The 18,723-nt window shown below is 36.9% G+C and overlaps 11 protein-coding genes across 11 annotated transcripts; 7 read left to right on the forward strand and 4 right to left on the reverse strand.

Moving 5' to 3' along the window:
* Window positions 1-91: 91 nt before the first annotated feature.
* On the reverse strand, window positions 92-1,291 carry RPC53 (DNA-directed RNA polymerase III subunit; the record flags this gene model as incomplete). The annotated part of the gene is made up of 1 exon (XM_015609997.1): window positions 92-1,291. The coding sequence occupies one exon, from the start codon at window positions 1,289-1,291 to the stop codon at window positions 92-94; it is 1,200 nt and encodes a 399-aa protein (XP_015469135.1).
* A 191-nt stretch (window positions 1,292-1,482) lies between these two features.
* SAS10 (rRNA-processing protein) lies at window positions 1,483-3,207 on the forward strand (the record flags this gene model as incomplete). Its single annotated transcript, XM_015609998.1, has 1 exon — window positions 1,483-3,207. The coding sequence occupies one exon, from the start codon at window positions 1,483-1,485 to the stop codon at window positions 3,205-3,207; it is 1,725 nt and encodes a 574-aa protein (XP_015469136.1).
* A 143-nt stretch (window positions 3,208-3,350) lies between these two features.
* AC631_01169 (TFIIH complex kinase subunit) lies at window positions 3,351-4,616 on the forward strand (the record flags this gene model as incomplete). The annotated part of the gene is made up of 1 exon (XM_015609999.1): window positions 3,351-4,616. One exon carries the CDS (start codon window positions 3,351-3,353, stop codon window positions 4,614-4,616), a length of 1,266 nt encoding a protein of 421 aa, XP_015469137.1.
* A 125-nt stretch (window positions 4,617-4,741) lies between these two features.
* Window positions 4,742-6,343, reverse strand: AC631_01170 (chaperonin-containing T-complex subunit; the record flags this gene model as incomplete). The annotated part of the gene is made up of 1 exon (XM_015610000.1): window positions 4,742-6,343. The coding sequence occupies one exon, from the start codon at window positions 6,341-6,343 to the stop codon at window positions 4,742-4,744; it is 1,602 nt and encodes a 533-aa protein (XP_015469138.1).
* A 289-nt stretch (window positions 6,344-6,632) lies between these two features.
* AC631_01171 (cell proliferation protein) lies at window positions 6,633-7,646 on the forward strand (the record flags this gene model as incomplete). Its single annotated transcript, XM_015610001.1, has 1 exon — window positions 6,633-7,646. The coding sequence occupies one exon, from the start codon at window positions 6,633-6,635 to the stop codon at window positions 7,644-7,646; it is 1,014 nt and encodes a 337-aa protein (XP_015469139.1).
* A 272-nt stretch (window positions 7,647-7,918) lies between these two features.
* CGR1 (Cgr1p) lies at window positions 7,919-8,917 on the forward strand (the record flags this gene model as incomplete). The annotated part of the gene is made up of 1 exon (XM_015610002.1): window positions 7,919-8,917. The coding sequence occupies one exon, from the start codon at window positions 7,919-7,921 to the stop codon at window positions 8,915-8,917; it is 999 nt and encodes a 332-aa protein (XP_015469140.1).
* Window positions 8,918-9,187: 270 nt separating this feature from the next.
* On the reverse strand, window positions 9,188-9,613 carry HIT1 (Hit1p; the record flags this gene model as incomplete). The annotated part of the gene is made up of 1 exon (XM_015610003.1): window positions 9,188-9,613. One exon carries the CDS (start codon window positions 9,611-9,613, stop codon window positions 9,188-9,190), a length of 426 nt encoding a protein of 141 aa, XP_015469141.1.
* A 488-nt stretch (window positions 9,614-10,101) lies between these two features.
* On the reverse strand, window positions 10,102-10,851 carry AC631_01174 (uncharacterized protein; the record flags this gene model as incomplete). The annotated part of the gene is made up of 1 exon (XM_015610004.1): window positions 10,102-10,851. The coding sequence occupies one exon, from the start codon at window positions 10,849-10,851 to the stop codon at window positions 10,102-10,104; it is 750 nt and encodes a 249-aa protein (XP_015469142.1).
* A 1,730-nt stretch (window positions 10,852-12,581) lies between these two features.
* On the forward strand, window positions 12,582-13,439 carry AC631_01175 (uncharacterized protein; the record flags this gene model as incomplete). The annotated part of the gene is made up of 1 exon (XM_015610005.1): window positions 12,582-13,439. One exon carries the CDS (start codon window positions 12,582-12,584, stop codon window positions 13,437-13,439), a length of 858 nt encoding a protein of 285 aa, XP_015469143.1.
* A 432-nt stretch (window positions 13,440-13,871) lies between these two features.
* Window positions 13,872-16,388, forward strand: CTA7 (Cta7p; the record flags this gene model as incomplete). Its single annotated transcript, XM_015610006.1, has 1 exon — window positions 13,872-16,388. The coding sequence occupies one exon, from the start codon at window positions 13,872-13,874 to the stop codon at window positions 16,386-16,388; it is 2,517 nt and encodes an 838-aa protein (XP_015469144.1).
* Window positions 16,389-17,166: 778 nt separating this feature from the next.
* AC631_01177 (C2H2-type zinc finger protein) lies at window positions 17,167-18,711 on the forward strand (the record flags this gene model as incomplete). The annotated part of the gene is made up of 1 exon (XM_015610007.1): window positions 17,167-18,711. The coding sequence occupies one exon, from the start codon at window positions 17,167-17,169 to the stop codon at window positions 18,709-18,711; it is 1,545 nt and encodes a 514-aa protein (XP_015469145.1).
* Between the last annotated feature and the right edge of the window lie 12 nt (window positions 18,712-18,723).

An 18,723-nucleotide genomic window follows, 5' to 3' on the forward strand; every position in this document is an offset into this window, starting at 1 on the left:
TGATTTAACCTTCTACACCAAGCTTTCAATTTAATATTGGTTCTTTAAATTTTATAATGAAAAATAATATACAATGTATTTAATTAAATGCTCAATGGATTGCAGGTGTTCCAATAATTTTGCTTTCTGCTTGACCGAAACGATATAATTTCCCTTTAATCTTTTCTCCATCTTGATTCATCATTTCAACATCTTCTTTATTATCGGTATCATTCATTTCAAGCATTATAACTTCTTGTAAGAAGTGAGCAGCAGAGCCTTGAGAAACTGCGAGATTGTTGTTATTACCCAAATTAATAGAAATTTTACCAGACTTATGAATATTTAAATGCCCGATCTGCCCACGTAAGGATGGAACTTCGGATGCAAAGATAGTTGTTTTGCAATCGTCTTTCGTGTTTAGTTGATCGGCGGTAGTGTCTTGGTTATTATATTCAGGTAAAACGTTTGGTAAGTGGAATAAAGTATAACTATTGTTTTTCGTTGTTTCGTCATTAGGTTCAGTATTTAACCCATTGAATTTTTCAGTCACCAAATTCAAAATTGCCTGATGATCGCTTATAATCTTAGTGCTCTCTTCTTGGTTTAAAACATCAACTGTTTCAGTAATTTTTGTTTCAAGTTGTGCCTTATGCTCCTTTATTTGTTCTAATTTAGTCTCAATTGGTTCATCTTTGACAGGCGATGGTTCGGCCTCAAAACCTTCATTAGATTCAGGTTCAGTAGACGTTTCTTTTGATTGCACAGGATGGATTAAATCATCTGCTAAGTATTCATCTCTTTCTGGTCTAACTGGAAATAATATTGTTTCTTCATCCGCAAATCTGTATTCTTTGTTCATATCAATCTTAGTGGGGTCCTCCTCGTCCGACTCATCGTCTCTGGATGGTGTGGGCGACTTAGATTTCAATTTCAGATCCTTTAATTTCAAACTTTGTAAAAACTCCGGAGTAGGTGACACTGAATTATACGCCCTATCCCTAGTCAAACCTAGCTTAGACCCATTAGCATTACCTATAGATACTGATCCCGACGCCAAAGGTCCCGCAGAAACCAAGTGTGTTCCACTATAATTACCGCGGCCACCACGTTTACTGTGTCCTCCTCTACCTGATGTGTGATCTCTTCCTGGTGGTTTATGGTCTCCATTTTCTTGCTTGATTTGACTTGGTGCTTCTTTCGCTCTTTCTTCTTTACTTTTTCTAGCAACAACCTTAGGCTTAAACCTTAAAGAAGGTTTAGGACTAGAAGATGGCTTTTTGGAATTCAATGACTCCAATCTATTCGACATTCCTGAACTTTTGTATCCTTATCTAGAGAACTTGCCTGATCCTTTACCAGTACAATTGCATAAACTTTTCACCTATTAGACATTACACAAAATTTGTTACAAAAAAATTTAAGCCGCATAATTTTTTGGTTAGGTATTTTAGCGATGAGTATAGAAAGACTATTCATTCAATACCAAGCATATAATTCGTGATGGCTAGATCGAGAAAATCCAAGGTTCACGAAGATGTGGACTTAGACGAAGTAGATGCATTTGATGCAAATAAAGAAAAGATATTGTTGAATGAAGCAGGAGATTATAGACCAAGAAATGGTGAATATGAAGACGAATCATCCGAAGAAGAAGTTATGGAATTAGGTGAAGAGAGCGAAGGATCGGATTCAGAAGGAGCTTTAGAAGGCAACGAAGACGAATCACTAGACGAGGAAGAAGAAGAAGAAGATGAAGAAAAAGGATGGGGTGGTAGACAAAATTACTATGGTGGTGATGATGCCAGTGATGACGAAGACGGCAGACAAATGACTGAAGAAGCCATAAAACAACAAAAGAAGCATTTGAGTGAGTTGGCAATGGATGATTATGTTGACGATGACATGATGAATGACTGGCAAAAAGTTACAGAAGATTTTGAAAACAAGGATGATAAGAAGTTCCAGTTGGTGATCAACGAAGGGGGTTCCGATGCCTTAGATAATTTAGATGACAAGGAAAAGTTGAAACTTTTGAACACATCTTTCCCGGAATTTGTTCCATTGTTGAAAGAATTAAATCTGTTAAAACCTAGATTAGCCAAATATCAGAAACAGGAACGTAACCAATTAATAGAGCTTAAAATTGTCGCATTGTCAGCATATTTGAGTGCCATAACATCATATTTTGCCATATTTGTGGATAATTTGAAGAGTGGTGAAACGTTTGCTACAATGAAAGATAGTCCAGTGATGGAAAGCATTTTACAATCGAGAGAAGTGTGGAGGCAAGCCAGTGAATTACCTGATACACCTGCTAATGAAAAGACACTTAATGATGTAAATGAGGCTTATGATTCTATTGATGAAGATGAAATATCAGATGACGATGAAGATAACTTTGTTGATGCCATTGGTGATAATGAAGAATTACAAGACGAAAATGAAGATTCTGAAGAAGAAAGCGAAGAAGATGAAGACGAAGATAAAGAATTTGATATTGATATCAATTCAAAACGTAACCTTAAGTTACCATCTAAAAAGAAGGCTGTAGTTAATGACTTCACTGAAGTTGCCACACCAGAAGAAGTCGATATGGAAGAGAAGCAACGTCGTAAGCGTACCTTACGTTTCTATACTTCTAAAATTGACCAAGCCGCAGCAAAGAATAACCGTGAACGTTTGACGGGTGACTTAGATTTGCCTTATAAAGAAAGGTTGTTCGAGAGACAACAAAGGCTTATTGAAGAAGCAAGAAAAAGAGGTTTGGGAGAAGACAAGGATCAACTTGGTGATGATTTGGATAACGAAGAAGTTGGTTCTGACGATGAGCAACTTGTCAATGAAATCAATGATATTAAGGACAGTGGTGATGACTATTACCAAAGCATGAAGCAAAGCAAAATTCAGAAACAAGAATCTCGTCGTAAGGCCCACGAAGCTGCTGTTCAAGCCGCTAAAGAAGGTAAATTGGAAGAATTACAAGAAAGATTGGGCGACGATGGAAAGAGAGCTGTTAATTTCCAAATTCTTAAGAATAAGGGTCTTACTCCTCATAGAAAGAAGGATAACAGAAACTCGAGAGTGAAGAAGAGAAAGAAGTATGAAAAGGCTCAAAAGAAACTTAAATCTGTTAGACAAGTCTATGATTCAAGTAATAAAGGTCCTTACCAAGGTGAAAAGACTGGTATTAAGAAAGGATTATCTAGATCTGTTAAATTGGTTTAATCTTGTATGTATTAACTTGTATAGTAATCGATGTCTATTGCATATTTGTTTGTAGAAAACACGTGACTGAAATATTTTGTTTAAATGCTTAAAGAGCTCTACAACACCTGAAAGGACTTTCAAATAACGTATAGCTAGCTTCAATGGCAGACTTAGGGGAACTTAACAAGAATATAGAGGAAGATGGAAAATCACATCCAATACGAAAAAAGCCTCAGGTAACGGTCGATGATTTATATAGAAGATCAACGCAGTACCAACTTTGGTCTTACACTTCAGAATCATTAAGAGAAGCTAAACAGAAAGTAAATGAAAAGGGGAGACAACATGCAATAGAAGAGTTTGAAAGAGCTCTAGTGAAGCTTAAATCTGATTCGAAAGGCGATTTTGATAAATATCAAGATGAACTTACCTCGCAGAAACTACTAGATCTACTTACTCCAGAAGAAGAGTTAAAGTACCTAAATTTTTATTGTGAGAATATTATCAAAGTGGTTAGTTCGTTTCGAATGCCAACACAGGTGAAAGCTACAGCAGTATCATTTTTTAAGAAATTTTATTTGGTAAACTCAGTTATGGAATATCATCCTAAGAATATATTATACACTTGTGTTTTCTTAGCAGCTAAGTCTGAAAATTACTTCATGTCAATAGAATCATTCTGTAAAGCACTACCAAAGACAGAACCAAAGGATGTTCTTGATTTAGAATTTATAGTCTTACAGTCTTTGAAGTTCACGTTATTGGTTCATCATCCTTTCCGTCCATTATATGGATTTTTCCTAGATTTCCAAGCAGTATTGTTACACCCGACTCCCTTAATGTATGATGTTAATGTGGATACAATTGGTGGAATGTATGATAAAGCAAAAAAGTGGTTGAGTGATTATGCATTGTTGAGTGACGTTTCATTTCTTTTCTCACCACCACAAATTGCACTTGCTGCAATGTATGATATTGATAAAAGAATAACAGATAGGTATTTGAAAAGAAAGTTTTTATCAGAACATCATCATGATGAAGATAATACTCAGGGCAAATTAGACACAATTAAAGAAGATCCTGAATCGAGGACTGACAAAATCCCAGTTGATAACAATGTTGAGGATAATGTGAATATAAAAAAGGAAGAAGTCGACCTGGAAGAAGCAGACCTACAGAATACAAACAAAGATGACGCCAAAGCTGGAGATATATATAAAGCGCAACGAGAGCAATACGAGACATTGGTTAGAACGATAAGGAAGTGCATCAAACTAGCCAAACAAATTCCAGAGACATCTCGTGAGGAAAGTGCAAAAGTTGACAAGAAATGTTTCTTCGCATTAAATCCAAGCAGATTGTTAAAGAAGAAGCTAAATAAATTAACTACGGGCAATAATAGTACACCAGTTCCAGCCTCAAACTGAGCCTTTAGTTTACCTAATTGAATATATTTAAGTATAGATATATATATATTAATAAGCTTAATTAAGTATATTCCTATCAGTCTTTGTAGTTGTGTTTTATACAGGTATGAAGAAATTAATCAACTCTAACGACTGAATGCAATGTCATCAATACGTAAGATTGACTTGACACATTCAGATGCTAAAGTGATAGCACTAGAACTGACTAAGACTGGTTGTAAAACATGTTCATCGTAGGTATTGGAAGCACCAGATCTTCTCACGGAAATACCAGCATTCTTTTCACCGTTAGCGTGTCTGTTTCTTAAATCAGTGACAACGTTGATTGAGTTTAACCCAGCATTTTCGGCCAAAGTTGTTGGGATAACTTCCAATGCTTGGGCAAATTCTTGATATACAAACTGTTCCACACCAGATAACTTGTTAGCTTCACTCATTAAGACTCTAGAAACTTCGATTTCTGGAGCACCACCACCAGCAATTAGAGCCTTTTCTTTAACCAAACATCTGATTACACAAAGTGCATCATGGATAGATCTTTCAGTTTCATCCAAGACAAGTTGGTTGGCACCACGGCAAACTATAGAAACAGTTGGTTTGACATTCTTGGCAGAGACACCATCAATTTTAACAATTCTTGAGCCAGAAGATTCTATTTCTTCAACAACATCAGCTGAACCTAATCTATCTTCAGAGAAGTTGTCAATATCGGCAATTGGCTTACATCCTGTCGCCTTCGACAAGAACTCAATTTCATCTCTTTCAATATCCTTAACGACCATGATATTTAATTTGGATAAGAAATGTAATGCCAAGTCATTCACAGCATCTCTCAAGATCGATTTCTGAATTAATAACACGTTACACTTTGATTTTTTGATTTTCTTACAAATGTTTAACAAATAAGCCCTTTCTTCCTTTAAAATCTTATCCATCTGTCTATAATCATTAACCACGACATTGTTTTCCATGTCAGGCTTTGGAGGAGATAACTGGAATTGAATCAAAGCGATCTTCGCCTTATCGACTCTAACAGGACCGCCAGCAGTTTTAACAACATTTTGCGTCAATACCACACCATTGACCAATTCAGTTTCGTCGATGGTACCACCAACCTTCTTGATTAATCTGATATCATTCAAATCGACATTAGTATGTTCTTCATTCATAACCTTCAAGACAGAGTTGACAGCCAATGGCGACAATAATGCCGAATGTTGAGAAACAATCTTAGACGACAAAGACGTGGATGCAGCTCTAATCAATGCTTCCTTGTCATCCAAATCAATCTTGTGCGACATTTCCAATAATACTTCTGCTGATCTAGATGCCGCTCTTTGGAATGATTCCGAAATCAACGTTGGGTGGATTCCCTTATTTAACAACTTTTCTGCTGCCCCCAATAATGATCCCGTCAATATAGCAACCGACGTGGTACCGTCTCCTGCTTCAACATCTTGTGCTGCACTCACATCAACCAACATACGTGCTGCTGGGTGTAATACTGCCATATGCTTCAAGATCGTGGCCCCATCGTTGGAAATGATAATTTCTCCGTTTTTGGTTTTAATCATCTTGTCCATACCCTTTGGTCCCAATGACGTTCTAATTGCATCTGATACAGCTCTAGCCGCTAAGATATTACTCTTACGAACCTCTTGTGGCTTTTCTTTATCTCTGAAAGTGGCGTTGGATGGTGATCCTTTACCTCCTTGTGATTGTGCCATATTTCTATCGATTGTATGTAATTATTTTCTTTCAGCGTCTAATTTGGACTCTTATACAACAACCTTAAATCTCAACTAATTGATTTGATCAGAAATGTGAAATAATGGAGAATATGCCTTCTTTTGTTTCGTTAGAATCACTTCGTTGTTGTATTTAGTGGAAAGATGTTCGAAAAAAAAAAATGACACAAAACGACGCGAGGATTTTGGTCGATGCTCATGTGACCAGAATATGAATATTAAACCGTTTACTAGAAGACCTTCTGATGGCAATCAATACAGCGTTATAATGACAGGACAAGACTATTCTGTGTTTGAGGAGCTCAAAGTGAGTAAGGAGCAAGTTATAGGGTGTTCGTACTCGAATTGGTACCCAAAATTCAAGCTGTATGTAGCCAAATCAATCGTGATAAAGCCATTGACAGATGAGTTCATTGAGTATTTGTCATCAGAAAGTATACGGCTACCTCAGGAAAAGAGGGATGAGATAGTAGCAGATAGTGATAATGAATATAGTGACTGGTCGGATGATGAAGAAGGGCCTCAAATCAACCCTACGGATAAGTTTTCTGCATTGCACCAAGAGATAAAGGATGGAGTACGCCAGTTGGGAGGTAAGGTGAGTCCCAAATTGAATTGGTCAGCACCAAAAGATGCCAAGTGGATCATGGCAAATAATACCACCAAGTGTGAGGATGTCTCGGATGTGTATTTGCTTTTGAATGCTTCAGACCACATTGCACACGACATTGACGATGCCTTCAACGAGTGTGGAGAGTCGGAGAAACACACACGTATTCCCTACGAGTTGGTGTTGCGCCAGTGGGTGGAAATGAATCCGGCTTTGGAATTCAGGGTCTTCATCAAGAACCGCACCATAGTGGGGGTGTCCCAACGTGACTTGAACTATTACGACTACTTAGAAAAGTTGGTACCCAAATTCAGACAGAAGATTGATGAGATGTTTACAGAAGTCATTGAGCCCAATCTAGAGCAAGATAGCGTTATTGTTGATTTGTACATTCCGCGGCCATTTGACAAGGTATGGATCGTAGATTTCAACCCATTCTCGAGAAAAACAGATTCGTTACTCTTCACCTGGCACGAATTGATCCAGACCAACCCAAAAGAAATATATCAATATGAACTCAGACTTATATCCGAGACCAATCTTGGACGTTTCTCCAAGAAGGAGCATAGTGAGAACCAAGTGCCTATTGATGTGATCGATGCATCAGTTAACACGGACACCATGATAGAGTTGGCCAAAAAATGGCTGGACTTACAAGAAAAGGGAAAATAGGAACTTAATATTTCTTATATAGTACTTTAAACCTCTTTAATATCGCTAATAACTATAGATGCCCAGGGTTGCATACTAGACTCTTGTTTGTGTATAGAATTGTAATTAGATTAGGCGAGGCTTTTTACAAAGAATGTGAGAGACGCATTCTGCAGAAGTTCGCAAATCTGAATTAGACCTTAGCTAAGTTCCAGATTCAATTGTGACTCAAATAACAATTTGAAATAAATTAATCCATTACAAAAAGTAGATGAATAAAACCAACTGTAGATATGAGTGAGTTTCAAGTTAAAGCCAAGGATATATTATTTCCAGATTATAGAGGCCGGTTAACAGAAGGTGTGACATACAATCCGTCAAATAACACTTTGATTTGGGTCGACATTATACAAGGAGAAGTGCACCGAGCATCGTTACTTGAGGGAAAGTTTGATGAAAGCCATGAAAAATTGAAGTTCGAGGATCCAAAAGAGTCGATAGGAGCCATAGCGTTGACCAGTGATGATAATGTGATTGTTATATGCGGCAAACAGGGGATTGGCAAGGGTTCATTTAAGACGGGCAAAATTGAATATTTTTTGAAATACAATCACAACGAGACCCAAAGAAAGAGATTGAGATCGAATGACGGGATCATTGATCCATGGGGGCATTTGTGGATCGGAGTTATGACCGATTTTGAGATTACTGAACAAGAAGGTAAGGTCTCGCCAGAAGGAAAGTTGTACAGAATCAATTGCCATGATTTGACTATTCAGACGATGGTAGATAACTGCTACATACCAAATGGATTAGCATTTTCCCAGGACCGAAAACATTTTTACTGGACCGACTCGTTGACTCATACGATTTGGAAATACGACTACGATTACATCCCTAATACGCTATCGAACAAGCGTAAGCATATTGACGTGAGAGAAGTGGATGTTTTGGAGCAGTTTAGTAGTCCCGAGCCGGATGGGTTGGTGATGACGAGGTCTGGTGATATCTTTTCAGCCATATTTTCAACTAGCAGAGTGTTACATTTCGACGAGCACGGCAAGTATGTTGAGGAATATAAAATACCGGCAGAAAGAATAACCAGTGTAACCATAGGGGGAAAGTCAAACGATGAATTGTACATTACAACTGGACACCTTCACTTAAGCGATTCGAGTGCGTTAATTGACCCTACCAATAAAACCGGTGACTTAGGTGGGTTTCTTTTTAGATATAAGTTGAATAAACCACATGATGTACACGTTAAGCACATCTGGGGCGGAAAGTTGTGAGGTTTGATGGATCAGTGCTACCTAATATATAATAAACTAAATATGATTATAATACAAGCTGTTACAGCCCTTTGTACTACTACTATTTTCAAACACATGTCATGATCTCTAAGTTACTGACCGCCTGCAATCAGCTATATGAATGCTTTTGAGAGTCGCGGACGTACTTGTCATCTGATTTTAAAATATTGCATAATATATACAATTGAAAATGTATTTCGTAGATACTACTCTATTATTTGGTGTAGTTTCATATGTCCTCATCTACCTTTATCTGTCCTCATCTAACAAGAATAGTACCCTTTCCACAAAATCTTCCACCAACTCGTTCTGCTCTGACCCACCACTTCTCAAATTTGTCAATTTGAGGTTAGCAATTTCCTTCCTATTCTCTAGGACCGATTCACCAGTGATAGAAGGATCATTAATAATTTTCAAAATAACCGACAAATGAAACTGAAGGGATTTGTACTTAAGCATTGATTGAATCTCAGAGTCGTTTAATAGCTTGTCAAACTTGCCGACCAGTTCGTCTTTCAGAATTACTATCGGGTCTTCTCTCTTAGTCTTGTTTTCTTCTATATTTACATGAGTATGAGCAGGGCCCTTAAAGCAAACAATCGAACAGTAATTCACACTACACTTGGGACATTTATATTTTGATTCGTTAACATTACAAATTCCACATATAACCATATTCTTAAGAGTGTTCAGTATACCTGGATCAAGTGTAATACAAAAGTTTATGATGTGGTTTGTAAGTGCGATGCCTTGAACCCATATTGCACTTACATGCATTTATTACTATATCAAGCAGTCTGCGTTTCAATCCTAGTACTACCATATAATATGTACTTATAGCTGTATTAGGAAGTCATAATTCGCGTGTAGCGTAACCTTTCGGAATAAAGAAAATTTCATAAGTGCTGGATAATACCTTCACATAAGCAAGATTGTATGTGCATGCATCAAACAATAAGAGATCGTAATTCAGTACATACACAGGAAAAATGTAGGATAAAAATAAAAACTGAAATTTATGGTCTGATGAATTCCAGAACAATAGGAAATTATACAAATTTAGGTGAAGGCGAATTACTGCAAACGAAAATGTAAGATTCTATTATACAAATAAAATTGTGCGCTAAAAGAAACGCAGTATGCAATTATGCTGAATGATGTTTTTACTGAGCCGTAAAACTGAATTGGAAATTGGTTAACTCGTCTAGATTAATGCTGTTGCACAACTTTTCAAAGCTGCTGTGATTCATGTTGCTATATGTACGCTTTCTATCAAGAGAAAATGGCGTTAATGGAGTCAAAGGTGATTTAAGTGAAACAGTAGCAGGGGACGCAAAGTTGTCATATAATATAGGTGTAACGGGAATAGATGGAAGTGGGTCGTCTGTAGGTGTGATTTTAGACTTAAAGTGGTGAAGCACGTGACCAGGCACACTGGTAGCATTAAAAACTACTTTCATAAAAGTCCAGAAATCACTGTCATCAATAGCTGTAAATGAAAGCCTGTAGTCTACCACCGACAAGAAATGTGACTCAAGGTTGTTTATAAGCTTTAAGTCGTATTTGTAATTTGTTGCGCTACTGTTTGCGATGTTGCACCAAGTTTTGCAGGAGTAGCATTGATCATCAAAGGTTTTATTTGCCAAAATGAATGATGTGAAGATAAGATGCTTTATTAATGACAAGTCCTCTTCCGCATCGATCACACACACTGTATTGCTCGTATATTTGTATAAGTAGTACCAGCTTATTATAAGATTAATACTGGAAAGCTGAGACGATTGTATAATTTGTTTCAACAGGCTGCAATATTGAAGACAAAATTGCTTGTATGGTTTTTCGATTTCTGTATCTCTAGTGAGAATATGATACGATAATCGTACGTAAATATCTAGATATTGGTCTTCAAGCATTTCATATTATCATTAGAGTGGTTATTTATTTTAATAAAGAATTTGCAATCACAAAAAATAGATGCCAGAAATACATATATATATCAAGAAATTAAAACGTAGCGAATCTAAGTGTTCCTGTGGCCTGGTGCGTAAATGTATCCGGCATATCATGAATAAATAAAATCGCAACTCCAGTTTCACCACTACAATAACATGCCCGAGCTAACCATCTGGAGTTAAGATCATCAGGCATCTGTAACAAAAAATTTTTTACCTTACTGTAGCAGACAAATGAGATTTTACAAACATACAGTAAACAAGAAGCCTAAAGCTCAATAATCGCAACTTGAAGCCTGTATTACCTAAGGTCAAGTACAGTCAGTTACTCATGCCGCAGGCGCCAACCTTCTAGCGTACAAGCCGACGCAGCGTAATCGGATTTTATAAATTTCTTACTAAATATTGTACTGCAAAGTGCAGTACTTAAATTGTTTCAAAGACTCGCATTGTCTTGTTACAATGCATGAAATTGCATTCATCGACGCAACCAACCTTAAATCTGCCATAAAATGACCGATCACTCCGGCCTTGTATTAGTATTACGTATTGTTCTATGCTACCTCACCTATGCTTGCCCTTCGTCACACAATTAGCTTACAAGATGCTGCATTCTATTGGTATAGGGGTATTCAAATATTGGGTCATGTATGGGTTCTGCTCTATTCTTAGTTTTTAGCGTTTGTCATGGCGTACTTCAGGTCTAGCCTTGACCCGTTTCATATGCTTATACACTTCCCCCTTTTGAGCTGGATATGTGAAATGTCCCCTCCTATACTATTAAGTTAAGTATATCAATAAAGAATCTGCAAGCTACCAGGTCATCTCAATGGTGTATTCCGGCATATATTGAATGTCGTACGAATCCAAAAGAAATGTCGTTGAATGTCGGCAAAATACATACGAGATCTGCAGACGCATATCTGGCCCGAACACAGTAGAGTTGGTGTTCCTGCCTGGAGGCAAATTGTTGGTGCCTATTGTGATTTTAAATAATGTCGTGATTGTAGTTTGATGTCGTGAATGTCGTGAATGTCGTGAATCTAACGACTTTTTGCTGGCTGGGGATGATGTCACGACGCTTGTGAATTGTTTCGGTCATCGCGACAAAGATGTCAGAATATTCACAGCCAACTATGTAAATTGATGGTCTTCTTAGTGCAGTGCAACGCCTTTTCCCAGGACCAGTGTCTTCGAGACGATCGGTTAGGCAGTGCCATAATGTGATGTCGGTAGCTAAGATTATGCTAATATACCAAGGCTTGTAGGTAGCGTGAGGAATAAGTGAAGAGTAATAATGAGTCGTGCGCGCGTTCTTATACCCTATCCGGTGATTTTTTTCACTGGGGCATTGCTGCTGTGCGTTCCATGATATTGCTAAATGATGACAATTTTTATTTGTTTTACTTTTCAACTTATTCAAGGTTAGCTGAAGACTGTGCAGAGAGTTACTAATATAAATAGTATCATATTGCACAAAAAACCGATCAGGGCCTAGCATATTTGAGATTTAACGGCTATTTTTTTAATAAGCAATTATAGAGATGCAGCATAAAGCCAGACATCCGCTTCTTAGGTTTAAAATTATACATTACTACTTCATTCCATTCATTGCATTGGTGGTATGGTGGGGTATGTTGATTGCAATGTTGTCCTGTTGGTCGCTTCAGGGTCACCCGGTGTATGCCTTTATGGGATATACGGACCAAAGTCCAGTGTATATTTCTGATATTGGAGCAACCAACTTGAAGCCTCTTTTCATCTCTTGCGCTGGTTTCCAAGCTATTTTCTTCGTTGGAACTTTAATAATGGAATACTATCTTCGTACAGCCAGAAAGTTGCAGCCATATGTTTCTACAAAGCAACCTAAGCTTGCGATTGCAAGTATAATATGTGCAATTATTGGCCAATTGGGTATATTATTTGTGTCTATTTTCGATACTAAAAATTATCATTCCGTACACTTATCTATGGTCGGTCTTTTCATTGCAGGTTGTTTCTTTGCTTGTTTCTTCAACTTCTTCAATTCGTTCATTTTCGGAAATTATCCTCACAGATTGAGTCCAGATCACGAAAAGGTTATCTTTGGTAAGCACAGGTGGGCTAATGTGTATATGATATCTTTCTTCTTGAAGATTTTCTGGATGTTAGCAGCAGCAGCATTAGCGTTATTATTTGGTGTCTATATGAAAAACGGTAAAGATAGTACTTCTGCTATATTCGAGTGGTCCATCTCATTTTGGTATGGTGTTTTATTAGTGATGTGGGGTATCGACTTATTCCCATCCGCTGTAAAGCATTACAGAGTCAGACATCCAGAAGAATTCGACAATAGCTTCAAGCCTTATGATGGTAATGAAAAGGACGATGCAAGAACCATTCTGACTTACGGAGCTCCTACATACGCTAACTTTGATCCAAATAACCCTGAAGCTCCAAATCACAATAACCATGATGTTTTATCAAATGGGCCTAGGTCTACCTTAGTACAGGTACCATACGACGAATTAGAAACCCCTAATAACTATAGAAACTACAACCAAGTATAATCATTTTGTATCAAATAGGCAATAGTTACACCTATGCTAATAATATTATTTATTCTTCATATTGTTTTAATATCTTCCTTTATCAAAAGGGTCACAAATACATAACCAAATTAATAATTGAATGCAAAATTGTAGCTTTGTAGCATTGAAGTTGGTTCTAAAATTATACAACCAGAACAATACATTTTAATAAGTCGTATTTGCAGAAGAATATATTATTTACCATGCTTAACTATCAATAATACATTCAAGCTTCCAAAGCTGTATTTAGTGTTCAATTGAAATACTCTTAGGTTGTTGCACTATAGAAGTAGCAGAAATATGAACGCGCGGAGAATAAAAACTTAAAAAAAAATTGATCGGACCGTTCACGGAAACCATTTCTTTATATTTATCTGTTTAGATTTATGCCTTACAGTACTGTAACAGAATATGGATAAAAATCCAAGTGATAATAACCAGAATTCTGCAAATTCATCAGGTCAACTATTCAAAAGTAATGCCTATGAAAAAGTCTCTTTAATTCAAGGAGGGCAACCCAACCCGATTGAATCAAACTTGAGAGGAATCTCTCGTCCTATGGAAACTTCGAGTCATCAATATTTACCGTATACCAATTATCAGTCCAATCAGGCATTTGCTCTTCCTCCACAAGCTCCTACTCCCCAATTAAGTATGGACTCAAGTTATACATCTTCTCCGCAACAACACCAATCGTTTGGTCAGTCACATTTACAAGGTGTACCATCACTGAAGGTCAGAATGAGAGTAAGTAAAGCATGCGATAGGTGTCGGAATCAAAAAATCAAGTGTTCTGGTACTATGCCATGTAATACTTGTGTTAAACATAAAAAGGAATGTCACTACTCAACGCAAAATAGTGTACCAAATAACAATATGGGGAACTACGAGAATGCACCATCTAAAAGAATAAAAATAGAATCCCCCACTACAGAGAGTAATCATACCGCCCAGCCTAGTAGTAATGTGTCCCAGAATGCAAGTGAAACGAATCACACTTACGTAACTTATTTGGAGAATAGAGTTCACTATTTGGAATCAATACTTCTGAAGGATTGTACTACTACATTCAGACCGGTAGGTAACAAAGATGTTGAGAATAATAATACTGAAGTCAAGAAAAAGTTGATCATGTCAAGTGCCAAGTGGAGGTATCTGCGTCGTCATCAAGTATTGCTCTCTAATAAATTATGCCAAACTATGTATAATAATTTATCCGAAGAAAATAAGAAAAAGGTTATATTACCAAGGAAACAGTATTTTGGATGGAACATGTCAGGATGTCACTATATCACTAATGAAAAACTTCCTGGTTTACCTGACTTCAAGTTACCTTTAGATCCGGACGTATATTTTAATTTCTTTTTCCGTGAAATTAACTCTGTATTTGCAATTTTACATGAAAACCTATTTAGAGATCAAGTAAAGGATTATGAGGAATTATTCAAATCTGAAGTAAACTTAGACTCCACTGAAAGAGATGCTAAAACAAACCAAACACGATTATTTCTGGCCATATTATACCTTGTATACGCATTAGCTATAAGATTTCAGGAATTTCAGAAAAAAGACGGACCCAGCATGGAAATGCTAAAATTAGAGGAGCAATTATTCAAATACAGTTATAAAGTGGTTTCCCTCTTGAGTTTTGAATGGGAATCATTTGAATTGATACAGTCTTGGTTGCTAATAACATTGTATTTACGGATATCACATAGACAAACTTCATCCTATCTGGCTTTAGGGCGTGCAATTACAATGACACGGTCAATGGGCTTAGGAAAAGATAATCCAAAACTGTTGACGGCGAAGCCATACATACGCTTAAAGGTTAAGAGAATATTCTGGTGTGTTTATACTATGGATCGATTATTTGGATTGCTGTCAGGAAGATATGGTAGTTTAAATGATACTGATAATATATCACCCACTGAAAGTTTTGATTTTGAATCAGAAAAAGACTCTTGGTTAACTGTCCCAGCGTTTACATTACTACATGTCGCAAGAATCTCTAACTTTGTTCATACTTCCGTATCAGATGAATTTGGTTTAGTCAAATTGCAACAAATTAATGCTGAATTGAATCGTTTGAATTCTTGGTTCGATGAAAATGGGTTTGGCAATAAATCATTATTTGACGATACGACGCAAATTCTGCCATTAGTCAAAGCACAGGTGAAGTTACATTACTATGATTTAATTAATTGCGTACACGGAAAGCTTTTATTCAATTACATTGGAACCAAAATTTCGAACCAGGGTTTGAAGATAGACATGGTCCTCGATTCTTGTCAAAGCATTATTGACATACTCGATCAAGTTAATAATGCAGAGTTGCTATATACACCATGGTATCAATTTTTATCATTATTGTTTGATACCGGTATAAACGCAATTACGTTGATCAATGGTGGAATTAATAGCCTGGTATGTAAGCAAGTTTTGCAAAATTCAATAAGGCTAATAACTGTTTTAAGCGAAGCATCAGTGAAAAATAGAGAAGGAGAAGTAGTTATCGAGAGTCGATACACCATGGCAAAAGAATGCTTGTGGGCGATCAAAATGGCAAATCGTATTCTATCGTTGAGATTAGAGCAAGATATGAAGGATATCACTAGTTACGGAATTGACCCTGGTTCTGCGGAAGTGAACAAGCAAACATTTAATCAATTTGGCCTTAACAAACAGGGTGCTGCGCCGGAAGAAAATTCGTGGCAACAATCGGACAAGAAAACAAAGAGACTGATATCAATTACAGACAGAGAAAATTTGCCTGGCAACCTACAAGCGGTTACAAATGTTACAACTGATTCCGCAACTGCTCCCAACTTGGATGATCCTCTTAATTATGTTGAAAATTCTATCGATTCACAGCTTAGTAACTTGCAATGGTTTGATCAATGGTTAGATTATAATTATGATATATAATCATAAATATACTATGTTTGTAAATTCGTCGTTAAATCCGGCATATGCCCCGGACCTATCTCCCCCACTAACCCCAACACCATAAATTTTATTAATTTCTCGGTATAATTAATTCCCGCAGCATTTAATCATTTTTTATCATACTGATGTGGTTTCATCCACCTGCTATAGTGAACACAAAATAACCGTAGTCAGGAATGTAACTAGTGTAGTACTATCGATATCACAACCTAATCAACAAGATAATAATCATAAGAATAGTAAAACCACAACACTAATGGAGTTTAGATGCTTAAACGGTACATTAGACTTGAGGCGGTATCGCTTATCCCATGACCACGGTGTAATCTGTCAATATTATCTAAATATAGTCGGGATTATAATGCGCGAAAACAGAACTACTGTATGGTTTGTAAAAAAATTCCGCGCTAACCCCAATAACTTTCCCCAATAATCCGGAAAAATTTTATGTGCGGATACCGTCGGAAAAACTTTTCATAGGTAACTAACCATCATCGAACTTTTTACAATAGTCGATTAAATGATAACTAATCTGAATTAATTTTCTCCTTCTTTTCAACTGGTTTGTTTTTTTTTATTTTCCAGATTAAATATTAAAATAATCTAACTTTTGAAATTTTGGAATAACTATCAAAGGAACATCTGCTTTAATAGAATAAGTCACATTTACAATTTACGATACTGACCCCCCTTTTCCTACAAATAACAATAAATTACTCTCGTTTAAGCATTTAACATAAATAGCAGTGCTAAGAATATGCCACCTAAGGAAAAGAAGAATAAGGAAGATAGGCCATATAAGTGTACCATGTGTGACAAGGCCTTTCATAGGCTAGAGCATTTGACTAGACACATTAGAACTCATACTGGAGAAAAGCCACATCCTTGCACGTTTCCAGGATGTACTAAGAAGTTTTCAAGGTCTGACGAATTAACAAGACATTTAAGAATACATAATAATCCTACTTCAAGAAAAAAGAACAGAGCTGCTGGTAATTATAATATTGATTCCGATAATGAACCAAATAAATCAATGAACCAACTGACACAATCACCTCAGGTTTATACCCAAATGCCTACTGCTGCTATACCAGTCACTATTGACAGAAATGGAAATCACATCTACCACCAACCATACCCCGTATATTTTATTCCACAAGCACAACAAACGTCTCAACTGCCGGTTCAATCCCCTCCACAACAACAGCAAGGAACTGCCTATCAAACTCAAACACCGCCTGTATCGATTAACCCCCGTCCTTACCAACAACAACAACAATCAGCCGTATTTTCCTTACCATCATCGCCTACGAACTTCCTGTTAGTCAACCAGATGGGCCATCAACAACAGCAACCCCAACAGTCTCAACAACAATCTCAACAAACAAATTCTCTTCGTAAGGCTTTATCTTCTGAAACTATCAAATTACCTTCAATAAATTCAATAAACCCCAAATCACCCACTTCTAGAGGTCATCCAATATCAAACTCGGGTTCTACTACATCAATAACATCTGGAAATCATGTATTTAGCCAAGCCAGTAGCATTTCAAGTGGAAATTCTGCTCCTCATTCGTTAAGTACAACCCCTGATAATTATAGCAATGGCTCTACCATAAGCAATCAATCGCTATCAAATTTAAAGGATTACTTTCACCAAAATCATCTGAAGCCGAATAATAAACTTTTCAATGCTAGCTCAAATTCATTATCTTCCATGTCAGGAAAAATGAAATCATCGTCAGCTACCAATTTGGCATCTTTAAATAGTTTATCGTTGCAAAGATTAACACCTATCAAACCTTTAAATTCAAATACCAGAAGCAATAATAACACACATTCTACCACATCAGTTCCTACATATTCTTCCAATGTTACTAAGCAAAATTCATCGACCTCATTGAATCTTGAATTTTACATGCCTTCAGCTAAGAAATCGAGACCAAATTCCCCAGTACAATTACCAAGTGCTCATTCGAGCTCTTCTATGCACCAACCCCAAGGTTACTCACATAATGACGCTACATACTTCATGCTGCATGCACCAACTAACCCTGCCTTTATGATATCGCCAAATGAAACTCCACTACAGACCCCATCACAATCTCCTCATTTGGGTCCTCAACAAGCACTTCTGGATAAATCTATGAACTCGCTTAATTTACTTAACGCAGCAGCCCAAAACTTACAACAGCATGAGAACAGTACTCCATCCACCCCCAACGAAGAAACCATTGCTACCACAGGAACACAATTACCTCCAATCAGATCGGTGTTAGATTTCGTTAAATTGCATAAATAAACTCCCAGTGTA

This window comes from Debaryomyces fabryi, assembly GCF_001447935.2.
Source record: "Debaryomyces fabryi strain CBS 789 chromosome Unknown contig00015, whole genome shotgun sequence".
NCBI classification, from domain to species: Eukaryota; Fungi; Ascomycota; class Pichiomycetes; order Serinales; family Debaryomycetaceae; genus Debaryomyces; species Debaryomyces fabryi.